Source organism: Pseudorasbora parva, chromosome 19 (assembly GCF_024679245.1).
Source record: "Pseudorasbora parva isolate DD20220531a chromosome 19, ASM2467924v1, whole genome shotgun sequence".
Classification (NCBI taxonomy): Eukaryota; Metazoa; Chordata; class Actinopteri; order Cypriniformes; family Gobionidae; genus Pseudorasbora; species Pseudorasbora parva.
The window spans coordinates 4,991,813-5,017,022 of record NC_090190.1 but is presented as its reverse complement, the minus strand read 5'-3'; the positions used below and the strand labels follow the sequence as shown (position 1 = coordinate 5,017,022).

Below are 25,210 nucleotides of genomic sequence, written 5' to 3'. Positions count from 1 at the left end.
CCCAAACATTGTTGTGACAATGATTTCATTAAAATGTTAATATCATCAAAGGAAATACAGTGATTCATGAATGAATTCAGTTTATGAAACTATTTGGTGATGAATCAAATAGCCTATCGCAGGCACCTAATAACTCTCACTGTATTTGTCAGCGTCTAATGCTAAAATTAGGCCTATGCTATTTAAATTTTATTTTGACATTTAGGTTACAATAAAGATATGATTTAATGAAACCTTTATTAAACATCAAATTAGATACTACAAAACAACAAATGATGAGACAAACATCAATTATCTTCATTATGGTTCCTTCAAGTCATGTCGTGAAGATCGTATTTACAAGTTGAAAGCACATGAACACCTCCACAAAGTCGTAAATACCAGTGGGAAGTTGGGGATTTTCTTTAAGCCTCAATTTGTATGAGTTGGGGCGTGTCAGTGAAAAACATAGCGGATTCAAAGGATGCAACTTATATAACGGGTATTTAGCAGTGACACTGTCAGGCTTTGTCATTGACAAAGAAGTAAGCTATATTGTAATATAACAATTAACCTAATATGTAACGATACTGTTTAGAGTGGCTTCATAGATTAATAAAAAATGTAAAAGATTCAAACTCACCTGATGCGCATTCTTTGTTCTTAATTTTATATAAGCAGAGATAACAAACCTTGCTGTATTTTCTTGAAATAAATTAAAAGAAGCCACCATTTTGCTCTGACCAAAGAGACTTGAACGCATGTGATGTCGTAAACACGCATGTGATGACTTGAACACACTACTGTCATGTGCAGGACAGGGAACATATGAATTACTACACCATTCAGACTCTAGCTTTTTATTCTATAGTTGATTAAACCACTAATAACCAATTCAATTAAATAAAGTTTTCCATTAGAAAAAAAAAATCAAAGATGGAAAAAATGATCTGAGAGTTGATAGCTGCATACAAAACATCCTGTATAGGCATGTGGTATTATGAGTAGATATTGGTGGAGTGCTGTCAGTTCTCTTCATGGTAGCCAACAAGCTTTGCACTTATTTCCCATAATCGCAGAGCAGCAAGATCATCTTTACCTTCCGGAGCTGGTTCCCTCAGCTTACAATCACTGTAAACAGATTTCATAATCATCCAGTGTCAAGCATAAATTTCAGAAACAGTAAAGGTAACATTTTTAGTGAAATTACATATAAACTGTTACGCGTATGTTGAAGGCTTAGCTCACGCGTTTGTGCTTTCTTTTTAAGCTTTCTTTAGTGCGTATAAAATGTTGCTATGCTAGCATGAAAAATGTCTGCAAAGTTACAAAGTCCCTCCAGCGGAAGTTATTCTATATATCAATGTCACTGATTCTGAACTCCCTCAAACGCCTCCATTGTAGTCACAATATTTCTTATTCAAATATTTCCCACTATTTCCTGGTTGAGTTAGTTAGTAGTGTGTTTTAACCTGTGGTTATGCTAAAGGACATTTCCCAAACATGCTTGAAGCGATTGACCAGCCTACTAATCCAGACGACCAATCAGAGCACATTGTGCTTTTCAGAAGGAGGGGCTTCATAGAGACAGGAACTAAACAGAGCGTTACTGACAGACTGGGAGGAGAGGAGCTGCAACAATGGGGGATATGTGAAAAATAAGTTGTTGTTTTTTTAACATTCAAGCATTAGAAGCTATATTTTATTAGAGCTCAAAAGCAAAATCAAGACTCTTTAACAGCTCACCTGAAATAGCAGCCACTGTGAGACTCCAACCCCTCAGCAACCGCACAGTAGATTGATGTCTGAGCACCTTGATTTGGGGTTTTCATCAGTAAAAGAGCAGGAAACGACAACAGGGCACTGAGCAGAGGGTAGCGGGTCTGCACGTAACGTCCCAGTTCAGTGCGGATCACTCCAGGGTGGAGGCAGTACACCATTACACCAGACCCTGATTAATAACAGAGCATGATTAAACATGGCTAATGTAGGGACAATACAACAATCAGTTGTAAAACAGCTTTTTGCGGCATTTTCTATATTTGAACGTGACTGATGTACTGGGGATGAGCACACAAACCTTTAATTCTCCGTGCTAGTTCGCGAGTAAACAGCAGATTGGCGAGTTTACTCTGCCTGTAGCTGACCAAGGAATCATACGGTGTCTTGTTGAAGTTAAGGTCATCAAAGTTGATCTTACCTATATGAAAAAGGTCATCGGACTAAAATATGTTGTATAGATAAGAACAGTCTAATGTATCTCTGCATTAGTGTTTACAAATGACTCAGCATAGATGTACAATATACCGTAACCAAATCAGTTATTAGTCAATGCAAGAACAATTAGATCATTAATTGTGAAAAAAGGGGCAAATGAGCATTTACAATATTTTGCTCTCATCTAACACTCACTTAAAGTTCCTTCTTAAAAAACTCTTTCCATTGCACAAAAGGTTATTAAAATGTTATTTTTTTAAGAACTGATCACTGACCGGTTCTTTAGGGAAACCAAAAATGATTCATCTATCGCTGTAAAAGACCTTCTTCTGGAACCTTTAGGTTTTATGGATAGTCTTTTAACTAAATGACGTGAAGCTCAAAGAAAATATAAAAGGTATTATGTTAATAGGTGGGTTTTACCTCCTTTGTGAGCAATACTGGACACATTGATAACTCGACTAGGACTAGACTTCTTCAGCATGTCCAGGAGCAGAACAGTCAGGAGGAAATGGCCCAAATGATTGACAGCAAACTGGGTTTCATAGCCATCCTCTGTAAGGCTTTTAGGGCACATCATCACTCCTAGTATAGATAAGTCAATATATAGTGAACAATACAGTTAAAAGCATGGTATTCATTTTTGATTAACTAGTAATGAAGAAAAAATGTCTCACCAGCATTGTTAATAAGTATATCCAGTCGATCCTCAGTGGCAGTGTATTCATGCGCAAACTGCCGAACGGAAAACAGAGATGCCAGGTTTAAGTGGCGAACTACTATGTTGCCATTTCCGGTAGATCTGCGAATCTCTGCCGCAGCCTTTTCTGCTTTTGAAAGATCTCGACAAGCCATTACAACCCGAGCCCCTGGAAGAAAAAGAAACTGAAAATACTGCCATGCGAAGTGGCACTTAAATGCTCCAAAATCTAGACTTTCTTCACTCTTAAAAATAAAGGTTCTTTTTTGGCATTGATGGTTCTATGAAGGACATTCTCAAAATGTTATTTATAGTTGAAAAATGTTCTTTAGAATATAATAAAATGTTATTCATAATTAAGAAAAAATGGTTCCTTTAAGAAATGTTTTTGAGGAACCTCTTCTTTTGGAACCTTTATTTTCAAGACTGCAGCGTTTACCTCTCATGGCCAAGTCTTGTGCCGTCTCTTTCCCAATGCCGGTGTTGGCCCCAGTAATGAGGACTGTCTTCCCATCCAGTCGCACGTGACAGCGGCACACTCCACCTGCAATCCATTTTCTCAGGAGAACCAAACCTATTTTTGAAAAAGATCCATTATAGATCACATTCTTCTATTCAAAACCAAAGAAATTCTTCATGCAGTAAATGCAGATTTTTTTAAAGATCTAAATAAAGTGCTTTTAGGTCAGATCTGGTTTAAATAATATATGTGTGTGTACTATATAATTATTATGTATATATAAATACACACACATGCATGTGTAAAAATATATATCCTCACACACAAATGTATATATTGTTGTCAAATTGATTAATTGCAATTAATCACATCATGACATCACATCAATCATATTTATATATATTTCTGTTATCCCTGCATCTACATCTTGACATCTACACCTCTTGAGCCACAACATTGTACCTTCTGAATATGAACAGTGCTAAAACTGTGAAACTTTTTCTAATATTCTACAATACATATGGAAGAAATTGTAGTCCATAACTGACTGAATACCCACCAGAACCCACCAATAGTTAGAATGAGAGGAAATGATAATACGTAACTTACTAATAGCTGTGACCGCAGTTACTGTGCCGTATTTGGCCAGACGATTTGCCTTCAGTTCCTCCCACATTTGTGTGGCTGGGATAGAGAGATGCATGTCATCTGCTGTGGTGCGCTGTCAGCTCTGCTTTCATTTTATTTTCTGTTATACATTATCTACTAAACTCTTTTCTTTGTTTATAGAAAAATCTGTGGTTTCAACTGCATGGCCACCATCAAGCTCAGTGCCGGCTAACACATCTAATCACCCCGTGTTAAAGGCTGGGTTAAGGTTTTATAAGAAGATTAAGTCAAGATCATGTTAGATTCCATGGCTTACGGTCAGACAGAAATGTGAATAACAAAAACAATGACCAAAACAATTTCCACTTTTATGGCAGATAATGGTAACACAAGGCTTTTCTTAGAAGCTAGTCTAGATGTAAGATGTGACTTAATTTGTGCAGTCTGAGGCATTTGAAAACAGCTCTCTGATCTTTTAAGCTATTAAAAGCTTTTTGGGGTGTGTTGCACGGGTCATTTGGCCCTCCCTCCCTCTTATGGCCTTATTCAGTTGTTTGGCATTATTGTAATATTATATTAACCTGCCAAGATCAAAAGTATGGAAATGTTTGGATAAGTCAGATAAGAAGGAATGATCTGGAATATCTTGTTTTAAATTGTGCTTTCCTATAAAATATTACCCTATTGTTACAGCCATGTAAACAAAAGGCTCCACTTGCATATGACCTACTTTTTTGTATAAAGTCCCAGGCTAAAAGGGTTAAACAGTTTATCCACTTGACTACTAGTGCCAGAGCTGTGTGTGCAGCCATGATGTCAACTTAGCCAACTCAAAAGGCTAATTGGACATTTTTTTCTAGACTTTTAGAATTATTGTTTATGAATAGGATATGTTAAAATTAGACAAAACACTTAAAGAGATGTTTTGTAAACAAATTTAATACACAGTTAAACTGTAAATGTGAATTTTGAAGCTGCCTTGTTTTGAAACATGAAGCGCTAATGATAGGCCTATGTTTATAAAACAACAAAATATTAACATTTTACTTCTAAGGTAGCCTATAATTGAGTTGTTATTGAACGAAACAGATACTATTATTTTAAATCAAAACTAATTAAAACCCCAATAGAAAATAAAAATGGCTATTCTTTCTTGGTTGTGGGATAATTATTGAAGCTTATTTCCACCACGAAATAAAACAATGTATAATAGGCTTTGTGACTTTTTTTCTCACACAATTGCAATTTACATCTCGAAATTCTCACTTTTTCCTCAGCATTCCGTGAAATAAACTCGCAATTCTGAGATGAATTGCGGGATACAGCCTAACTATTCTGCCTTTTCACGCAAAAAGGTCAAGTGTGCGAGTAAAAGACTATATAAATAGTGACTTTTGTCGACTTCACGTATCCTAAAGTTAGAATCGCGTACAGATAGTCGCAATTGAGTTATAAAGTCAGAATCTTGAACTAACACGTAGCCTATAATTCTGACTTTTTTCTCGCAATGATAATGTGCAATTATAAAGTCCGATTCTGTGGGGAAAGACAAACAGGATATAACTCGCAATTTTGCGTCTTGAAGTCAGAACTGTGAAATAAGTCGCAATAACCTTTTTTAATGATTATGTTGCGTTCACTGCTGATAACGTTATAACAACAAAACACCCAAAACAATCCCAAATCAGTGTTGTTGTTGTTGTTGGAGAAACATATTCGCTTTATTGAGAGTTGAGAAGAAACATTTCTGTTACGTCAATGCATCCATGCCTTCTAAACACCGGCCGCCATCTTGGAATGAATGACGCAGAGTGAAACATAATGCGAGCGAAAACGATTATGCGGGAAAATATTAGTTATGGCGCGAGACTAACATGCATTGACTAAAAAAAGCCAATGTTTTTTTCTCAGTGATCGAGTCTATATTAATGTCGTTAACTCTGAGGCGGCGGTGTGGGATCACTGCATTAGCCGGCTAGGCTGGTGCACACTGTTAAGTGGTGATAAATATTGAACATATATAAAACAAGCAAATCTGTGCAGCAGGTAGGATGACAGTTGTTTCAAAATGTGCAAACATAATCCATACATATTTAATGTAGATGCAATTAGCTTTAAAATGCCTTTATTATTTGTTATTGAAATTATATACTCCAGGAAACTTTCCATATCATAATTTGCGAGTAATATTGCATTGACCCTTTGCATGCACTTGCATTACGCATTTTATTTGCTTTTGTTTATTAAATAATAAATAAACACGATCATCCCGCGTTTCTCACAAAAGATCGCAGCCAATCAGAGTGCAGGGAAACGCGCGTGGAAGTGACGTGTTTAAATGTTTCGCCTACCAGCGCGAGCAAAGAGGGGAAAACGTCTGCAGAATAGGGATCATTGTTTTTCCATCATGGCAAACGCCGCGAAGAATTAAAGGAAATAACGCATTATAAATTTGTGTTCTATCATATGCAAAACTGCGCACGAGGTAAGACTACCCTTTCTTCCGTCTGGAACCAACGCGTCGGGGTTTGTAAAGTAGTTGTTAAAAGTTGTGCAGGCAGGTAAAGGCTAGCCCCTGTAGCTTTGCATACACAGCTGCACGGGGTCGCGCATTGGCAGGACAAACATGCAGTTAGCAGGGCGGGCTAATGTTAGCCTTGCGCGAGCTCCACGGGAGGATGGCGAGCGCGCGCCTGTTATGGCGTTAAAGGGGCTCAGGTTTATTATTATGACAGTTTATGGATAATGATAATGTGGCAAGAAAGCGCTTTAGCGACCTATGCATATAATGTTTTTTCTTTCTCTAAATTATGACAAATTAAACAAATATATAAACCTGTTGGGTAAGTTACTCAAAAAGTAAACTATACATTTTATTACTCTCAAAAAAAAATTATGAAAACATTTAAAGGGAGATTACATTATAAACATACATTTTTAATATTATATGTTAAAAATTTTACTTTATTTTTTAACTGTTTTTCCTTTTTATACACATCAAGAAGGAACAAGACAGATACATAAATAAAATAATAGAAAATAATAATTATTATTACTATAATTATTTCAAATTAATAATGATTATTATTATTTTAAATTCATATTTAAAATAACATCAAACACAACCACTAAAGAAAACCTGAGGTCTTATTATGAGTCCGTTACTAACATTAGATGTTACATTTTTATGTTAAATCCACTATTGTTCTATACAGTATTAAATGCAATTACATCAGAAGTAGCTAATTAAATTACAGAAAAATTAAGAGCAATCCCTTAAATTCCAGTAACTAATTAGATAGTAATGCATTATACTCAACACATATACGAATAATTTTAACTTTGAGTTTGAAAGTAGCAGTGGAGAGCCACGGGGAAAAAAAACTGACAAGTGACAATTAAAATAATAATGCATAGCCTATATATAATTTTGGGAAGAATGAGATATTTTAACACATTGTCCAGACTTTAAATGTTATTGTTGATAAGAAGCTGTATTGCATATCCTGTTAGCTGTTTTATTTATTACTAATAAAGTCAAATAGATAGTAAGTATATGTTCAGCTACCCATTAGCCATATAACTAGTCTTGTAGACAGAGGTGATGACTCTGTATAAGCAACACGTTTCGTTTACAGAACCATGGCAGATTCGGACCTTTACATGCAATGTGATGAAGATGATCTAGAACCATGCCAGAGTATTACAGAAAACAGGAACCAGCAATATAACAAAGGTAAATAATGGTTTTATTTTGTTTTCACTAAGCAACACATTATGTCTTCACCAAATGTATGTGATCTAGATAAGTGTTTCCCAACCCTTTTTTTGCCACAGCAGTTTTTATAAGTTAAAAAAAAAAAGCTCACTATTACATAAAAAATGTATCAAAGTTGCACAAACATGCATTGCTTCAAATGGCGTTTTAAAACTATTAAAAGTACTACTCGCATTTAATGTGAAACTTGAGCCTAAGAATACAATAAGGTCATATAGGTAGTTATATGATGTAAATGCTCATAAAACAACAGATGGAAACCACATTTGTAATTAAAAACCGTCAAGTCAAGCTCGCTTGGAGTTACGAGGTTTTTGACCAGCGAATGATGGATATTTTGTCTCACTGGAACAGCTGCATCTGAGGCAGTAATGCATCCTATAACAATGTTTAATGTAATGCCATGTCCGCTTCTAAGGTTATATTCATGTCAAACTCATTTACAAAAATACAAATGTCATACAAATATGTTTTCATCAACGTACAGGATATAAAGTTTATTGTAGCTACATGGGCGCTTCATTTTCTTGTTGTTGAAATCTCATGATCAAAATCTTATGATATAAAAGATGAAGCGCTATATACAGGACATTTACAACAGTATATTTGATTCAACTAGACAGCAAAGACCAAGACTATTGTCTGCTCTTTAAATACAAAAAACGTTAGCCTTATGGAGAGTGTTTTTTGAGTAAAGAAAACACTGTACTTACTCAAACTTGCAGTGCTGTGCGCGGTACATCCTGGAGTTATGAGCTTTGACTGACAGTCTGAGTAGCCAATAGTGTTAAAGAGGTTTAGTCACAAGTTCTTTTAAAATGCTTTTTATTGGTTAGATATTTGTAAAAAAAAAAAAAAAAAAAAAAAAACACATACAGACATATATGATGACCAATATAATTTTTTTAAAGCAAAAATGACACCAGAGAGCATGGGCATTGGAAGCAAATAAAAAGTGTGTGGGTCAGTAGCGGCTGGTGAAAAAGATTATAGGTGGGGCAATTGTTTTGCGGGGGGTCGGGGGTTCTCCCCCAGAACATTTTTTTTTTTCGTAGATGTGATTTCCTGGATTATGGTGCGTCCCATATCCCTTGCCTATACCAAAAAAGACCTCAATCCAGTCAATACCAATAGTCTAATAAAAAGGCTATATTCTTTTAACTGCCATAGCCTATAAATCAACAGTTTCACAGATAATGAACAAGTTGCATGTTTTTTATGCTCCGTGCACAGATAGAAAAAGTGCCGTTTAATAAACGATTGATTGGGACAGACAAAATGACAGAAATCTGAATTACTTACCGCGTCTATAGTCTAGGGGTAAGAGACGCAATGGCATAAAATTGACGCAAATCGATCAGAGGTTCGAATCCGTCTTTTGCCACACTCGCTCTACTCCCTTTCCCCATCACATATCAGATCGGAAAGGTATTTATTTTCAATAAAAAAGAGAAAATATTAGAAAAGGGGAAATAAATCGTTTAACATGTGTTTAATAATACGTTTCTTAATAAGTTTCTCGGTTAAGGGGTAGCCAAGGTAAACAGACATGCTGAATTAGAGACGATAAAAGTGAGTGGGTCAAATATCATTGGTCTTAAAAAGTGGGTGGGTCTTGTTGTCCCACACACACACAATGGTTCTGACGCCCATGCCAGAGACACCTAAAGGAATAGTTCACCCAAAAATGAAAATGTGATGTTTATCTGCTTACCCCCAGTGCATCAAACATGTAGGTGTCTTTTGTTTCTTCAGTAGAACACAAATTAAGATTTTTAACTCCAACCGTTGCTATGTGCCAGTCATATAATGCATCTGAATAGGTAAAAATTATGTGAGAGCAAAACTTACAAACAGAAAAACATGCTTGGACAACGTGCCCAAAAACCCTGCTGCTTGTGACGACACATTGATGTCTTAAGATACGAACTGATCAGTTTCTGTGAGAAACCGAACAGTATTTGTTTTTTGTTTTTACCTCAGATTCTGACAAATCTCATCTAGTTTTCCCATACGCTATTACTTCCATCTGATAAGGTCAAACTGGGGCGATCATATATATATATATATATATATATATTAGGTCAAATGAGGATTCTACATAATATATATCTATGATCGCACCAGTTTGACCTTATCAGACAGAAGTAATAATGGATGGGAAAACTAGATGAGATTTGTCAGAATCTGAGGTAAAAAATAATTTTACTGAAAAAATAACAATTACTGTTCGGTTTCTCACTGCGTGTCGGCACAGTGGTTGGGAAACCACTCTAGAAGACCTTCAAGTGTTTTGAGAAGAGCTTTTAATCTATATTAGGAACATAAGTGTCAATAAAAATAAGTTGATTGCCTTTTCGTTTTCTTTATTTATTTAGTTACTGTAGTCCCAAGTGGCAATAGTGCACCGACACCAGTGCAATCTGATGGCACCTCTGAATCGACATCAGCTACTATTGACCTCATAAATCAAGCTGTTCCTTTGGCTTCTGGTAAGAAGACAACAATCATGCAATAAAGATCTAAACAATATTCCAATGCTATGTCGAAACATGGCACTGTAAAAATCATAGCTGTGGGACTTAAGTATGGAAAAATGAACGTGTTTTGATTTGTTTTTCCCTTTAGCTCCTCCTGTTACGGGTCTGTCTAATGCTGTCCAGACAAGTGGAGCTGCAGGTGGCACACAAACCATCTACATCAGTACACAGGTTTACCTTTGCTCTTTCACTATCAATGAGGCATTTAACTTTCTGCTTACATAGACATGCCAAAGATGCTAATTTAAGTAATGATCATGTGTTTTAGCCTAATCCAGGTCAGCCTCTGGCAGGCTCAATGAATTTGGGAACATCACTTAATTACATCTTGAATGGACAGCCCATTAGTTTTCTCACTGCTGGTAAGTCATAACTCAAACCTGTGATTTAATTACATGGTTACTCCCTCCCAGATTTATTATGCATTTGCCGACTTTTAAGTCTGCATGAAAGAAAATTCATAGTATATACTCTAATCTAATATACTATAGTCTCATTGTGAACCAATCATCAATGCATCATTTGCATGCATTCATTTGTCAATTTTAGACCATAAAAAAATCCTTTCCCTTCCTGTGAAAATGACAGACTTCTCTATGGTGACGTATGCCAGACTTTAGACAACCATTTAGTCTTCTTAAACTCTGCCCCTTTCCTATAGTCAACGGCAAGCTCTCATTCATTTGAGTGCAATGCCAACATCTCAAAATCCATTCTATAACTAAACCTTACATTTTTGCAAAAGAAAAGATCGGTCGCTACTTTCATTTCATTGTGACTTTAGCATTTACATGCACATACACATTAATCCTTAGTATGCATCAGGCATAACTACCAGCTCAAGAGTCTCCAGTCTTCCAGACATCTCTAGCCATGCATTTAGTTTTCGTTATTTATACCACTGCTGGTCAAAAACAATTTTTTATTTATTTATTGGAGCATTACTCATACTTTCTCTGACCTCTTCAGCTCAGACACCCCAGTTAATTGCTCAGCGGATGGTCACCCCAGGGAGTTCAGTACAGCAAACGACGCCTGGAAAACTGTCTGCGTTGCAGATCCCAGTCACCTTGACCATCAATAACCCCTCAAACTTACAAAGCATCACCTCATCGGCCCCAGGAGTGTCCACTCTTAATGTGACGCCTTCCAACGTCCAATCAGCCGCAGCTCAAGGTGACAATTTATGCAGTTTATACTTTTCACATTGCACATTAAATCTTAGGTCTGTTCTATTTATGTTTTGTTTACTTTTATAGGTGCGACAATTAAAGTTATAAAGTTTACGAAGGTTGCTGGAGCACCTACAGCTGCTGGTCAAGTTTTGAGCTCATTGGTGCAGCCCAGCAAAACCGTCGCCCTCCAAAACAATATGACAAACAGAGCTCCGGCCCCGCTCCTGTCGGGTGGGCTGTCTCAGACTGTGAGACCTCAATTGCAGATCTTTGCCCCTCCGTCTGCCACAACTAACGGTCAGGACCTTTTTCTGATGAATCACAGATTTGTTTTTAACCTCCTATTTTTCACAGAACTAGTTTTTAATTGCTGTATTGAGTGTTGCTGTTTTAAATGTTGACAACAGCTTATTGATTAAACATTTATTGATTTACATAATTTATATGTTGTAGAGCTGCACAATTCATCGTTAAAAGATCCTTATTCAAACACTCGCACTGCCTTATTCCTTAAAGACAATGACTTAAACCTTTGACATAGTGTTGTAAAAGTATCGACCTCGATACCAAATAAATCCTGAAATGTTAAAAATGTGCCGCTTTGAGCGCTGTTGAGCGGAATCGTAAACACCTCTGACTGGTCATTGTGCTCACAAGCTCATCAAATAGGTCTATGATTGGCTACTACAATCAGTGGCTTCACAAACATGTTGTAAAAATACATCAATGACGCTTTTCACGGAGCGCTTGTAGAGACACTCACAGAGCGTTTGAATCAGCCTACCGGTCCGCTAGTCGATGCCTGCTTGTGCTTACAAACACTTCCGTGTTCTTTCAAACCTCTGCTGTGTGTTGATCATTGTAGCCAATCACAGGCACATCCGACGACCGCGTGAGCACAATGACCAGTCAGAGGTGTTTACGATTCCAGCGTTCAAAGCGTCACATTTTTAACATTTCAGTATCGATTTGGTATCGAGGTTGATACTTTTGACAACACTACTTTGACAAGTATGATCAGAGCAGACATTCAGATCTGTGTTCTGACCCAGAGAGAGCAGTTTTCATATGTAGTAGGGCTGCGCCATTAAACGTGTATTAATCGCGATGACAATATCTGCCTCTCTCGATTGATTTCAAATAATCGTCACGATTTTGGCCTGCTCATTATTTATCCTTAAAACATGTTTTTTCTTTGGTATTTGCGTTATCTTGCATTAGTAACGAGCCTCCACTAGCCTTCATGCTTGTGGTTGCCAGATGCAAAGAGCTTAAATCCCCCAAATATAGCTTTTCCCTTATAAGGATGTACTTTCTTCCCGGTGTTTGACTTGATCTGTGCAATCTGGCAACTCTGTGCATGTGCTCCCTCTAAATGCATAAAGAAGCGCTGATGATCTGAAAACAAACGTGCGCTGGAGTTTAGCGATCTCCACAGCGAAATTCTGCTTCAATGAAAGTGTCATACAGCCAGTGTTTGTTTCTTCACAAGCCACTTGTACTATTCGTGTGACTAAATCAGCCATGGTCAAACCTTCAGCGATGAATTTCAACAAATGCAACACAGATCTCCACCTTATAGGTTGCCAAGATGCATTTATTCTGCAAAAGTGACAATTCAATCAGGAAAATTGTAATGTTACAGTATAGTTTATTGTTATGTTTACGTAGTTTAGTCTTTTAATATTACTGTCTTCAAGTAATATTAAATATTACTGCATTAAACCACATTTTTCACATTTTCTAGCCAGGGACATTGGCCCTCATTTATCAAAAGTGCGTACACCAAATTTCCAGCGTACACCCAAACCCACGGTGACTTTGAGATTTATCAATATGGACGTTGGCGTACGGCACGCTCAAATCCTACGCCAGCTCAGGAGGTGGTGTACGCACGTTTGAGTTAGTGCGAAAATGCGCAGAAAAACAATTCCTAACACCACAAAACGCACTGACAAAGATATGCTATATGACCCACTGTTAAAAACCACAACAACAACATTCAGTGTTTATTTTTGTGTAACATGAACGTCAATTTTTAATTTGTGTGACTTTACCAAAGTGTTTGATCTGTAGGCATATGTATTCCTCCAGTCGCGAGCCTGTGCGCTTTATCTGACGTTTCAGGCCCGCGCCTGGCCCAGCAGCTGCGCACGGACTGGGACTAAAATAATTCAGACTGACAAAATAATAAAAATGGCCTTCTTCTTTTAAATAATAATAAAATCAATAAAAACGGCATTTTCTTCTAAATAACAAGCGTCATTAAGAATAAGAATCATAATAATAAGAAGAAGAATCTTACAAATTGTCATGTAATTATTAATGTGAATGAATCTTACTCCACATCACATCATCATCACTATTGTACACCCCAATACATGTGCCGTGATACGAAATTAAATGCTAATTGTTTCAAAACGTGCTGTAAAATAATGCAGTGATGGTAATTTATCATCCAAACAGCTATTTAAACTGCTGGAGTGCGCTTCTCAACCCCCACACTATTAACAGTAGCCTACTCGTAATTTGGGTCCATATTTTGTTTTTGTGAGCGCCTTTAATCCCACTCTTTAAACTCCCAAATAAAACAATTTCGGGTTTTTTCCACTTCCCTGGTGATGGTCTCGATGGGCGCATCTCAATCATCTCAATAGTTCAGTAGTCAGAGCACTGATCAGGGAGTCAGCCCGTTGACTTATGTCCTAATCAGTGCCCTGCATGACTAGTGGACTAAAGAGATGATTGAGCGCGCCCGATCTCCACGTCGGAGAAGTTTCGTTTCTTTGCCGTCTTCTGTTTGTCCATGGCGTAAAATGAGGGTGTGCGGGAGGCAGAGACTTGAATATATAGGGGCGTGTTATTCTAATGACGATCGTTTTCAGCCGTGGGATTTATCAAGGGCAAGTATTGCGTACACCTGAATTGCAGAGGTGCGCACAGTTTCATAAATCAGGCGGTGAGAGGAGTGTAAGCATAATCTTACGCCAACATATACACCCGTTTCTACGCAAGATTGATAAATGAGGGCCATTGTGTGTGTGTGTGTGTGTGTGTGTGTGTGTGTGTGTGTGTGTGTGTGTGTGGTGTAGGTTGGTAACATACATGCAAAATGGTCATAACTACATTACCCTTTTTGATAGAATAATCTTGATTATAATGTTATGCAAAATAATCGTGATTATCAATTTAACCATTATCGTGCAGCCCTAATATATAGGCATAGCTTTTTAACCACACAGTATCATTTCTGTGTTACAATAATTCAAATGTTCACAGAAGTGCTGGGATAAAAGTTAATAGTTTGTATATAAACACAGAAAATTACCTTGTGAAAGTAACTTGACACTTCAAATAAAGATTGTCAAATACATTGTTACACCAGAAGAGCTGTGAATGTATTTGTCATTAATTCATTAATTCAAGAGATTTGTTAAAAAATGTTGATTCATCCAGTAATTCGATTTATTCATCTTAATGAGTGAATCATTGAATTGTTCAAAAACAAAATTGTGATTCTCAATTTCTCCAGAATCCTGCAGCTCTAATGTGTTTTCAGTTTTAAAATAGTTCATCCAAAAACTGAACTAGCTGATTAAAGGACAACTCCGGTGAGAAATGAACCTAGGGGTAATAAACAGATGGCTACAGAGTAGATCGTTCTCTGGGATGCGTTTTCATGGAAATCGAATGTAAAGAGTTTTATCTTTAAAAACAGATTAGCTTATAACACTAGTCTATGGGGCACAGAGTAGTGAAATTAAATCGCTAGTTAATACCACTAACAAGGCTCAAAATAGCCTCACACTAACACAGAAGCATAATGAGGGTCCCTACATGCAAACCGAAGCATTGAGAACTTTGTAAGAGTACAAACAGTTTAATAAGAAGATACTTTATAAACATAGTGCCTTACGCGTTCACGGACAGGCACCATCTTGGAAAACAGTCTCGACTCATCGAGCCACGAGCACTCTGCTAAGTGATGAACTGTGACTTGTACTCTCATATGGTCCGTTGTTTCCGGAAGAAAACACTGAACACAACAGAGATGACAAATAACTAAAAATAAAAATGTCCATGTTATTACATTTCACAACCTTAATTCCTATCGACCAGCTCACTTAGAACAACGCTCGTGGATTGATTCGTCGAGACTGTTTTCCAAGATGGTGCCTGTCCGTGAACGCGTTGTGCGCTGTGTTTATAAAGTATCTTCTTATTAAACTGTTTGTACACTTACAAAGTTCTCAATGCTTCGGTTTGCATGTAGGGACCCTCATTATGCTACCGTGTTAGTGTGGGGCTATTTTGAGCCTTGTTAGTGGTATTAACTAGAGATTTAATTTTACCACCCTGTGTCTACCCTGTGCCCCATAGACTAGCGCTATAAGCTAATCTGTTTTAAAGATAAAACTCTTTACATTCGATTTTCATTAAAACGCATCCCAGAGAACAATCTACTCTGTAACCATCTGTTTATTACCCCTAGGTTCATTTCTCACCGGAGTTGTCCTTTAAGAGGTGTTCGAGAAGGGATTGATTGGAGTATCTTTGTTTTACAGCTTTGAAAAGAGCCTCCAGTTCTGCGAATTTCTGTGCTCGCTGTAAAGCCGTTTACCAAAAGAATCAGTCCCTCCGTGGATACTTCTGTGTAAGTTTTTACTCGTACACTATTCAGATTAAATTTCTACAAACAATGCTGTACAGAACCTTTCTTGGTTAAGAACACTTTGCTATGGTGGTTCGTCCATCTTGTTCCCCATTTTCCAGCAATGTAATCAAGAGCTTCTCAAGAGTGTCCAGGAACTGAAGGTCCAAGCTAGAAAAAAGATCAAGCGCCCGAGTGACAAACCCCAATCAAAACCTTCCACATCCGAGACTCCTGCTTCCTTCTCCGCGTCATCAGAAACGTCTCTTAAAGACGTCATCACTTCTGAGATACCCGAGGGAGAGCCTAGTCCTCACTCTGGAGATTTGGATGAACAGGGCAGAATGATCATGCTAGTTGAAGACTTCTTCTATGGGCAGCACCCTGGCCAGTCCTCATCATCACGATATAATAAAGAGCCCGTCTTAATGAAATGCCAACTCTGTGAAAAGAAGGTGAAGAGCAACATCAAGTAAGTTCGTTTTCAGATTTGCCGTTTTTTGAGGAGCGTTGTTAGTATCGATAGATTTGTTCATTCTTCAACCCTCATTTTAAAGGATGATGAACCACATGAAACACCACATGGATTTGGATAACCAAACAGGGGAAGTAGACTATCATACTATGTGCCAGCATTGCTACAGAAACTTTTCTACACCCTTCAGTCTGCAGTGCCACGTAGAGACGGTTCATAACCAAGCAGAGTCTTCAAGTGAGTCTAAACTCCTAGAATGATATATCTTCAAAACCCTATGTTTGTCAAGAGCTAGGTTTTAATCCATTGTTGATGCATTAGTTGGTAGTATTTGTCTGGGAGTACTTTAGTTTCTACTTAAAGAAGGCCATTTATGCCCTTCAACAATGTCTTGATTTTGTTTTTGGGCTGTACTAGAACAGGTTTTCATGCTTCAATGTTCAAAAAAACACCATATTTTTCACATATATAGCTATCACATATCTCACATTCTCCATTGTTGCAGCTCCTCTCTTCCCAGTCTGGGGTGCATTTCCCGAAAGCATCATTGGCCAACTAGTGTCGCAAAATCAATTGTTGTCAGCATAGTTTCGACAAGTCTGTGTTTCCTGAAACCATGTGGGGTTGGAACGACAGCTCTCTTGACCTGTGGTTTAAAGCATTGAAGCAGTTTCTTGTTTGCATGATGTGGGCTTATTCAGTACAATTTATATATTTTATATTGAATACATAGAAATGTTGTTTACGTCTTTTAGTTTGTCGAGATTTAAAGCGCTATTTTTGAAGAGTGAGTATGTGTGTACGTGCTCTAGTGTGTAAGAAAGAGGCTAATATTGAATCTGGAAATAATGCAAAATAAACATATAGCAAAACATCTTGCATTAATTAGATTTCAATCGGATTCATTAAAAGAAGTTTATTTAATTTAATTTGTATTACTCCACCACGTGCGTGACCTCATTAACCAAAGTGGTTGAATGACAAATTTGTGACAATATGGTTTCGGGAAATGGTTTTGAGTAGCTAGTTGATTTCTTCAACGACACATCATACTATAATCGTTAAGCAGCGAGTTATGTTGTACGGGAAACAAAACCCTGTTTAGTTTCGGTCTCTATGAAGCCCCTCCTTCTGAGAAGCGGTGTGCTTTGATTGGACAAGAATACAATGGAGACGTTTCAGGGAGTTCAGAAACAGTGACAGATGTAGAGAATAACTCCCGCTGGAGGGACTTTGCTGACCTTTTTCATGCTCAAACAGCAACATTAAAGATCTGCTAAAGAAAAGTTGAATATGTAAAAAAGCAAACCTCTTTAAAACATTTCATTCTGCTTTACAGAAGTGTGCAAGATCTGTGAGTGGTCCTTTGAGAGCGAACCCCTCTTTCTGAACCACATGAAACATGCGCACAAGCCTGGCGAGATGCCCTACAGGTGTCAGGTAACTTTCTGTACAAGTGCCTCATGTCATTGAGTTTGTCTTGAAAATATTTGTGTAAATCAACTACCTGTGTGTACTTTTTGCTCCTCAGGTGTGCGAGTTCCGATCCTCTTTCTACCAAGATGTTATAAACCACTTCACAGAGCAGCACAAGGACACATGCATCTTACTGTGTCCCTACTGCTTAAAAGTATTTAGGTCTCTTATTGGCTTCCAGTTGCACTACGGTAGACACCAGGTAAAGAACGTGCTTAACACTCAACAGTTCAAGCTCAGGGGTTTTTAATGATTATTTAATATCTCAACACTTATTAATATTGAAAGACTTTTTACCTTTCCAGGTCATAAATTATGACTTTACTGCAATTTGCCCATAGGGATGAACAAGATATCATCTGCAGAGCTCATATAATCTATATAGCTGCTGATTGATTTAATAATATAATTTTTTTTTTTTTTTTTTTTTATTGCTATTGGTTAATGTTATTTAATATTTAATTGAGCATGATCATTTCCTCTATTTTTACATTTAGATTGCCTTCAGCTCAAAGTCAATGCTTTAACACGCATAATTTAATATTACAATAATGAATAACTACTTTGCATACTGTACAAAATAATGCGGTCTACCTTCATCTGTAGCGTTTAAAAAGATTGAGTTTAGTGTTCAATTTTTTAAAATTTTTTTTCAAATTAAACAAAACATTATAAAAGGTCATTTATCTGTCAATAGATGTTTCCATCCACCTGTTTTTATGCATATGGGAAATCGAATAAACAAACGCTGGATGGAAACCACAAAATGCACATACATTTTAAAAATGTGCATAAATGTGTGCTCATTTAATTAGAAAACATGCATAAACTACGATGGAAATGCATATAAATTCTTCAATGCGCATAAAAAAAAGTGTGCGACTGGGATGGGATGGTGTAACTGGACTAACCTGCGCACAGATCTCGTTGCACAGCATCTGAAATGCTGTTTGGTTGTTCTGAAATGCCTAAGCAAAATCTGCCTTCGAAGTGGTTCGGTATAATAACCTTTCAGAACTGTTACATGACTGCGATATCAAACAGCATCTGCCTCCGAAAGCATGATAATAACGTTATTGGATTTTCGTCTGAGCGCTCTGAGTAATTTATTATATACAAAATTATTATATACAGTGGCTTCTCCTACTGCAGCAATTTCATTTTTTTTTTTGTAGTCTTGTTTAGCAGGAAGTGATGATTTTGTTCCCTTTGTCTCACTGGATGGAAAACGGTGCATAATGCAATTGCAAATGTTTTATGCAATATTCTAATTTTATGCACAAGTTAAATTCACAACTTTGGATGGAAACATAGTTAATGTGGCAGAAGGCTTCTGTATCAGGCCTATTAAAATTTGTGTTTTTTCGTCTAGACAAGAACAGTGCATCATTGTAGCAGATGCCGACTTCAATTCATTCATGAGAAGGATGAGCGGCGTCACAGACAAAGGTTTCACGGTACCTGTGTCAAGCCCAAGCAATTGGAGGGCCTCACACCTGGTACTAGGGTAGGAGACTCTCAGTCATATATATTGCCGGTTTGTTTGTTGCTTTTTTGATGGCATTAACATTTACCCCTCTGTCTCAGGTAATCATCCGAGCTTATGCTGACAGTACTGAAAACAAAGATCCTGTAGGAGAGCCTCCATTGAACACTTGCTCAAACGCCACATCAACAACTGCAGCACCTCAAAATGCCACCAGTAAAGTCATTCCTGTTAAGAAAAAGCCAGTGGAAAGCATGATGGAGCTAATGGTCAAGTTTCAGAGTCAATGGTTAGTATGTTCTATCTCTCTTTGTCTGTTTTTTTTCTTCACTTAATAATAATAAATGTTGTTGAAGAAACAATACTTATCTATCTTCTGACCATCATATTGTTTTTCCAGCAAGCCAACAGAAAAATTCTACTGCATGGAGTGCAGATATGACATTCCATATTTTTCCAACCATTTTCCCACCTATGTGAGCTGTTCCCTCTGCCGCTACTGCACATGCTGTTCCAGAGCTTATGCCAATCACATGATCAGGTGAAAATCTTTAGATTTTTACAGTTTGAAAAAAAAAAAGTGTTTTGCTGTAGGAATGGACAATATACACTCACCTAAAGGATTATTAGGAACACCTGTTCAATTTTTCATTAATGCAGTTATCTAATCAACCAATCACATGGCAGTTGCTTCAATGCATTTAGGGGTGTGGTCCTGGTCAAGACAATCTCCTGAACTCCAAACTGAATGTCAGAATGGAAAAGAAAGGTCATTTAAGCAATTTTGAGCCTGGCATGGTTGTTGGTGCCAGACGGGCCAGTCTGAGTATTTCACAATCTGCTCGTTACTACGGCTATAGGAATTCAAAGCATGGAATATGTTATCATATGTATCAGCTTGTGTTATATAACTGTAAATAGGGTATTGCAACAGGTTCTGAAGAAAAAGGACTCCCTTGTCTGTGGCTGAATTATAATGATAATGCGGACCTGTGAGAGCACCAGCACCACAACATGCTTGGAGGAGGTCCATATTCCACGAGTAGGAATATAACGTGGCCTCTTTAAGAGCTGCGCGTTTCCCCATTGAACTGCCGGTATTAGTGTGTGGGTCTGTGCGCCGAACTGTGCCGCGATTCACGCAAACAGTGTGAGTAACACGGACTCGGGGTGCACTCTTGTTCAGACAACGAACCTGCATATTCATTTTAGCCAATTTAATGTATCTAGTTCAATAAAACACATGTACTGTAAGTGGTGATGGTGTTAATGATTTACCTCAGACATGAGCGAGAGTGAGCTTCAGTGCATCGCGCTCGGACTGCAGAGAGTGCGCTCTTTGAAAAAACGCACTTCGATCTGGAGTCTAATAAAAGTTAAGTAGAAAATATGGTATCTTATGTAGGCTATAACTGCACTTGTTTCAGAGTAATGTTATTGTTAACCATTTTCTTCCCCTATTAATGTTTGCTACTGCTGCATTACTAGCCTACGTCTATGGCTGATCCCAATTTCTCCAATTACTGGCCATAAATCAAACAGAAAATGCGCACTGCATTAATAAAATTAGTGCCGTTAAAATGAATTTGCGCTAATGCGTTATTAGCGCGTTAATTTTGACTGCCCTACTAAAAATAAACATTGTTCACGAGTCCTGCGAGTCGAGTATGAAGTCTTTCGAGGACGAGTCTCAAGTCAAGTCCCCATCTCAGGCTGGTGGTGTAATGGTGTGGGGGATGTTTTCTTGGCACACCTTAGGCCCCTTAGTGCCAATTGGGCATCGTTTTAATGCCACGGCCTACCTGAGCATTGTTTGTGACCATGTCCATCCCTTTATGACCACCATGTCCCCATCCTCTGATGGCTACTTCCAGCAGGATAATGCACTATGTAACAAAGCTCAAATCATTTTAAATTGGTTTCTTGAACATGACAATGAGTTGACTGTACTAAAATGGCCGCCACAGTCACCAGATCTCAACCCAAAAGAGCATCTTTGGGATGTGGTGGAACGGGAGCTTCGAGCCCTGGATGTGCATCCCACAAATCTCCATCAACTGCAAGATGCTCCTATCAATATGGGCCAACATTTCTAAAGAATGCTTTCAGCACCTTGTTGAATCAATGCCACGTAGATCTAAAGCGGTTCTGAAGGCGAAAGGGGGTCAAACACAGTATTAGTATGGTGTTCCTAATAATCCTTTAGGTGAGTGTATAAATGTTTGCCAAATGAGTCGCAATAATTAATCAAAAATTAGCTATCGCTATTTGTACATTTCTCTATTGAATCGAACGAAAAATGACTGAGCTACACCTGTTTGAAGTCGATAGAGTCGGCAAAGTGAAATCAGGTGAAAAACTTTAAATGTCAGTTTGTGAGTTGTTCAGTGTTTTCTCATTTCTCCCTCAACTTTATTTGCAGTGTACATGTTCCTCGGAAAAACACCAGACAATACATTACTCTATACAAACCCTGCCCAAAGTAAGAACTAAGGTTTTTTCCCCCTCATTTAGCTCTGCATTGATATAATCATATAATATATATAATAATGAAAATGTTTGCAGGAAGGGGAGGCTAAGCTGTACTACGTGTAGATTCAAAACTCGGGTTGGAGATTCAATGGCCAAACATCTCGCTGATTTTCCTAAACATCAAGCAAGCCGGTGCACCTTGCGGGGTAAGTTATTTATTCATGTCTAAAAAAAACTCTTTTTGACAAAGTCAAGCACTAAATAATGATCCTATCAGTGTCATATTATTAATAATATTCCTCATGTTTCAGAAGGATTTTCACGTGGCTATAAAAGGTAAGCTGATTTCCACTTTTTAATTTTAAAGGCATAATTCACTGTAGAAACTTGATGTAGAGCTCACAAAAGCTGTTGTAAATGCTAGAAATGTAACCCTCTGTTTAGCAGAAGAGGTAACGTTGAACAACTTTGTCATTGTAGATTTGTCTTCATCCCAACGGACCTACTGCGAGGAGGTCAGATACTCAACAACGCGTTTTTCGTGCCATTGCAAGTGCAGCAAGTGAACAAGAGTGCATTTCCTCTGACCTCTATACCCCTTCCTCAACCCACCTACACAATAACTCTACCTGCTAGTGTCGCTAACACAGTGAACTTTCCCATTCAGGTTCAACCTATTCAACAGACCTTTCCCATTCAGGTTCAACCTATTCAACAGACCTTTCCCATTCAGGTTCAACCTATTGAACAAAGAACCATTCCAGACAAAATATCTGCGGTCAAACCAGATGCTGCGAAGCAAACTTCAAACAGAGGGCTTTCCAAAGTCGCCACAGGACGTGCAGTGGAAAACACGCTTACCGTTGCTCAGCTGAAAGTTGTGCTGCACGCCCTCTGCTGTGGTGTCCCTCAGGCCGCTAATCACTTCGCCACTCCGCCGGAAGAAGTCCAGTCGTTGCTCTTGAAGCGTCAGAGTCAGCTCGAGCCCTCACGAAGCAGAGAAGCCTTGATGCCACAGGAAACCGATAGGTTAGTCGAATGGATGCTGTGCCAACGTGAGCAACAGCTACCTGTCGATGAAGCGAATCTGTTCGACTTTATGAGCAGTCATGGTGCGCAAAATATCTCTTACGATACAGTGGTTGATTTCTTGCTACGCCACGATCTGGGCTTGCAAGCATTCGCCACATCCAGCAAGTTGCTACCGGATAAATCCCAGGAGCTGGAGCGTTCCTTCAGCAGCTTTCTGAAGAAGCAAGTCAATTCGCAAACCTTCAGACTGTCTTCTATGGGCGCCATGGATGAGCTTTCCATATTTATAGATATGGAGCAGCTGGATGAAGCCTCTGCGGATTCCTCGTCCATGTTGTCTGCTTTTAAATTGATGGGCACCACAAATCCACTTATAGAGGTTGTGTTTACAGCACTGGCTGATGGGACCACATTATCCACCATGCTTTTCTTCAGAGGCGAACCTCTCAAGACAGATGCACATTCCTTGCCAGATTTCATCATACTGGAGGCTAGGCCAGAAGGGTTCACGGATGAAGAAAGACTACAGCTTTGGTTGGACAAGGTGTGGAGTCGGCATGTGAACCCTAGTTCTGGAGGCAAAGGGTTGCTGATACTCGACACGTACAAAGGCCACGCATCTAATGAATTCTTGGCAGCGCTCAACAGTGCTAACTCTCTTCCAGGTCTGATCCCTCGCAGTTGCTCTCGCCGTCTGCAGCCCATCGAAGCCTGCATGGGGCCTGTGTTACGTGAGTTCCTGCAGGCTCGATGGAGCGAGCATGTGACAAAGGCGCCACAGGAACTGGCTGGAGCCAAACCAGCTGACCTTGCCCTTCTTCTCTCTCGCTGGCTCGTCGAGCTACTGGATGTCCTTAAAGCAGAGCCTAAGCTTCTTTTCCGCTCTTTCGATCGTGTTTTAAGCTCAAACCCAGACGTGACATCTGACGAACCGTCAGAGCTCGTGCGGAGTCTGACTGAAGCTCTCCTCCTCAGTAAATTGCAAGCAGGTAAAGTCGAGGAGAAGAAGGCCGAGACCTCCGTTATCGTTTCTGCAGAATCCTCTCCGCAGTCCAGTATGATTTCATTGAAAAAGATCTTTGAGAAGGACAGTGATTTGGAGTCTTTCCATGGTTTTGAGGATTCAGAAATAGATCATTCATTTTCTCTTAAATGAAATGGCATTTTCGTCTCTACAAGTAAAGAACTTTTTTTTGAAACCTGCAGGTGTTTTGTGTGCATTCTGCTGCCAACAACTGATTTCATTTTTGGAGAATGAAATTAACTACTATTTGAAAATGAATAATGTAAATGTAGTTTATTGCTTGCATATGTAAATATTTTTCTACATTAATGGGTGCTAAAGATATCTAGTTTGGAGTCCGCTGTAGTCAAGGCTTCCATTGTTTTGTTTTTTTAAACTACTAATGTGCAACTTGTTACACCTTGTGGTTTAGGTCATCACCGTTTTTTTTCCATCAGGTTTGAACTGTTGTGCATACATGTAAATAGAAATGATTTGAAATCATTACCTACTATATTCAGCATTATACTGTAACATACTTGATTCATGATATTGAATAAACACATTGTTTTTTTTCCTTAAAGAAGCATCGAGTGTTGTCTTTTAAGGCATTCGTCTCACAAGAAAATCTGACCAATACAGTGAGTTTATGTATGCTATTAATTTAGACAAGTTTGCTTTGACATTGATTTTAACTGCCATGTAGAAAATTAAATATTTAGCATAAATTGCCTTTTTCATGTGCACTTAATCACATATTTTGCATTTGTGTATATAGTCTTGAGACAAATTATGTATAGTGTGTAAGCTGGTGATTAAAAAAATAAAATGAATGTTTTATTCCACTGCTGGCTCAGTTTTGCAAGTATTTCTAGCCGTTTGTACTTGTTCTGCCCACGAAATACTTATTACCAATGCATTTTTATATTTTCTAGAAAGATTGTTCATTAAATAAAGTTTCCTTTACATGTCTTTTTGAATTAAGGTAATTAACTGCTACTATGTAATAAATTCATGAACACTTTGGGTGGAAAACTATGGCATAGAATCCAAAAAATTGTTTGAGTTGTAGTAAAAGTGTCACATTTTCAGCATACGGTGACAAATTATCTGAATTTGAAAATGTAAAGTACATGAGAAACTCAAATGTTTACATT

At 38.1% G+C, this 25,210-nt stretch overlaps 2 protein-coding genes across 5 annotated transcripts; one reads left to right on the top strand and one right to left on the bottom strand.

Annotated features, from left to right (window-relative positions):
• Positions 1-948: 948 nt before the first annotated feature.
• On the bottom strand, positions 949-6,550 carry zgc:153441 (retinol-DH_like_SDR_c domain-containing protein). 2 transcript variants are annotated; one of them, XM_067424817.1, is made up of 8 exons: positions 6,461-6,550; positions 3,966-4,040; positions 3,336-3,470; positions 2,874-3,065; positions 2,620-2,781; positions 2,060-2,179; positions 1,726-1,930; positions 949-1,110 (listed from the first exon to the last, which is right to left on the bottom strand). In XM_067424817.1, the coding sequence occupies exons 2-8, from the start codon at positions 4,030-4,032 to the stop codon at positions 1,005-1,007; spliced, it is 987 nt and encodes a 328-aa protein (XP_067280918.1). In that variant the 5' UTR covers positions 4,033-4,040; positions 6,461-6,550; the 3' UTR covers positions 949-1,004. The 2 variants fall into 2 exon arrangements, with proteins under 2 accessions (XP_067280918.1, XP_067280917.1); XM_067424816.1 differs by lacking the exon at positions 6,461-6,550 and having other exon boundaries at positions 3,966-4,531.
• pogza (pogo transposable element derived with ZNF domain a) lies at positions 5,789-24,898 on the top strand. Of its 3 annotated transcripts, none has more exons than XM_067424814.1 (19): positions 5,789-6,011; positions 7,604-7,701; positions 10,122-10,235; positions 10,372-10,454; positions 10,552-10,645; positions 11,253-11,459; positions 11,543-11,755; positions 16,024-16,112; positions 16,232-16,581; positions 16,667-16,821; positions 17,924-18,024; positions 18,116-18,262; positions 19,433-19,567; positions 19,648-19,835; positions 19,947-20,087; positions 21,969-22,028; positions 22,112-22,224; positions 22,330-22,354; positions 22,499-24,898. In XM_067424814.1, exons 2-19 carry the CDS (start codon positions 7,608-7,610, stop codon positions 24,204-24,206), a joined length of 4,017 nt encoding a protein of 1,338 aa, XP_067280915.1. In that variant the 5' UTR covers positions 5,789-6,011; positions 7,604-7,607; the 3' UTR covers positions 24,207-24,898. The 3 variants fall into 3 exon arrangements, with proteins under 3 accessions (XP_067280915.1, XP_067280916.1, XP_067280914.1); XM_067424815.1 differs by lacking the exon at positions 5,789-6,011 and adding an exon at positions 6,270-6,450 and having other exon boundaries at positions 22,333-22,354; XM_067424813.1 differs by lacking the exon at positions 5,789-6,011 and adding an exon at positions 6,270-6,450.
• The last annotated feature ends 312 nt before the right edge of the window (positions 24,899-25,210 follow it).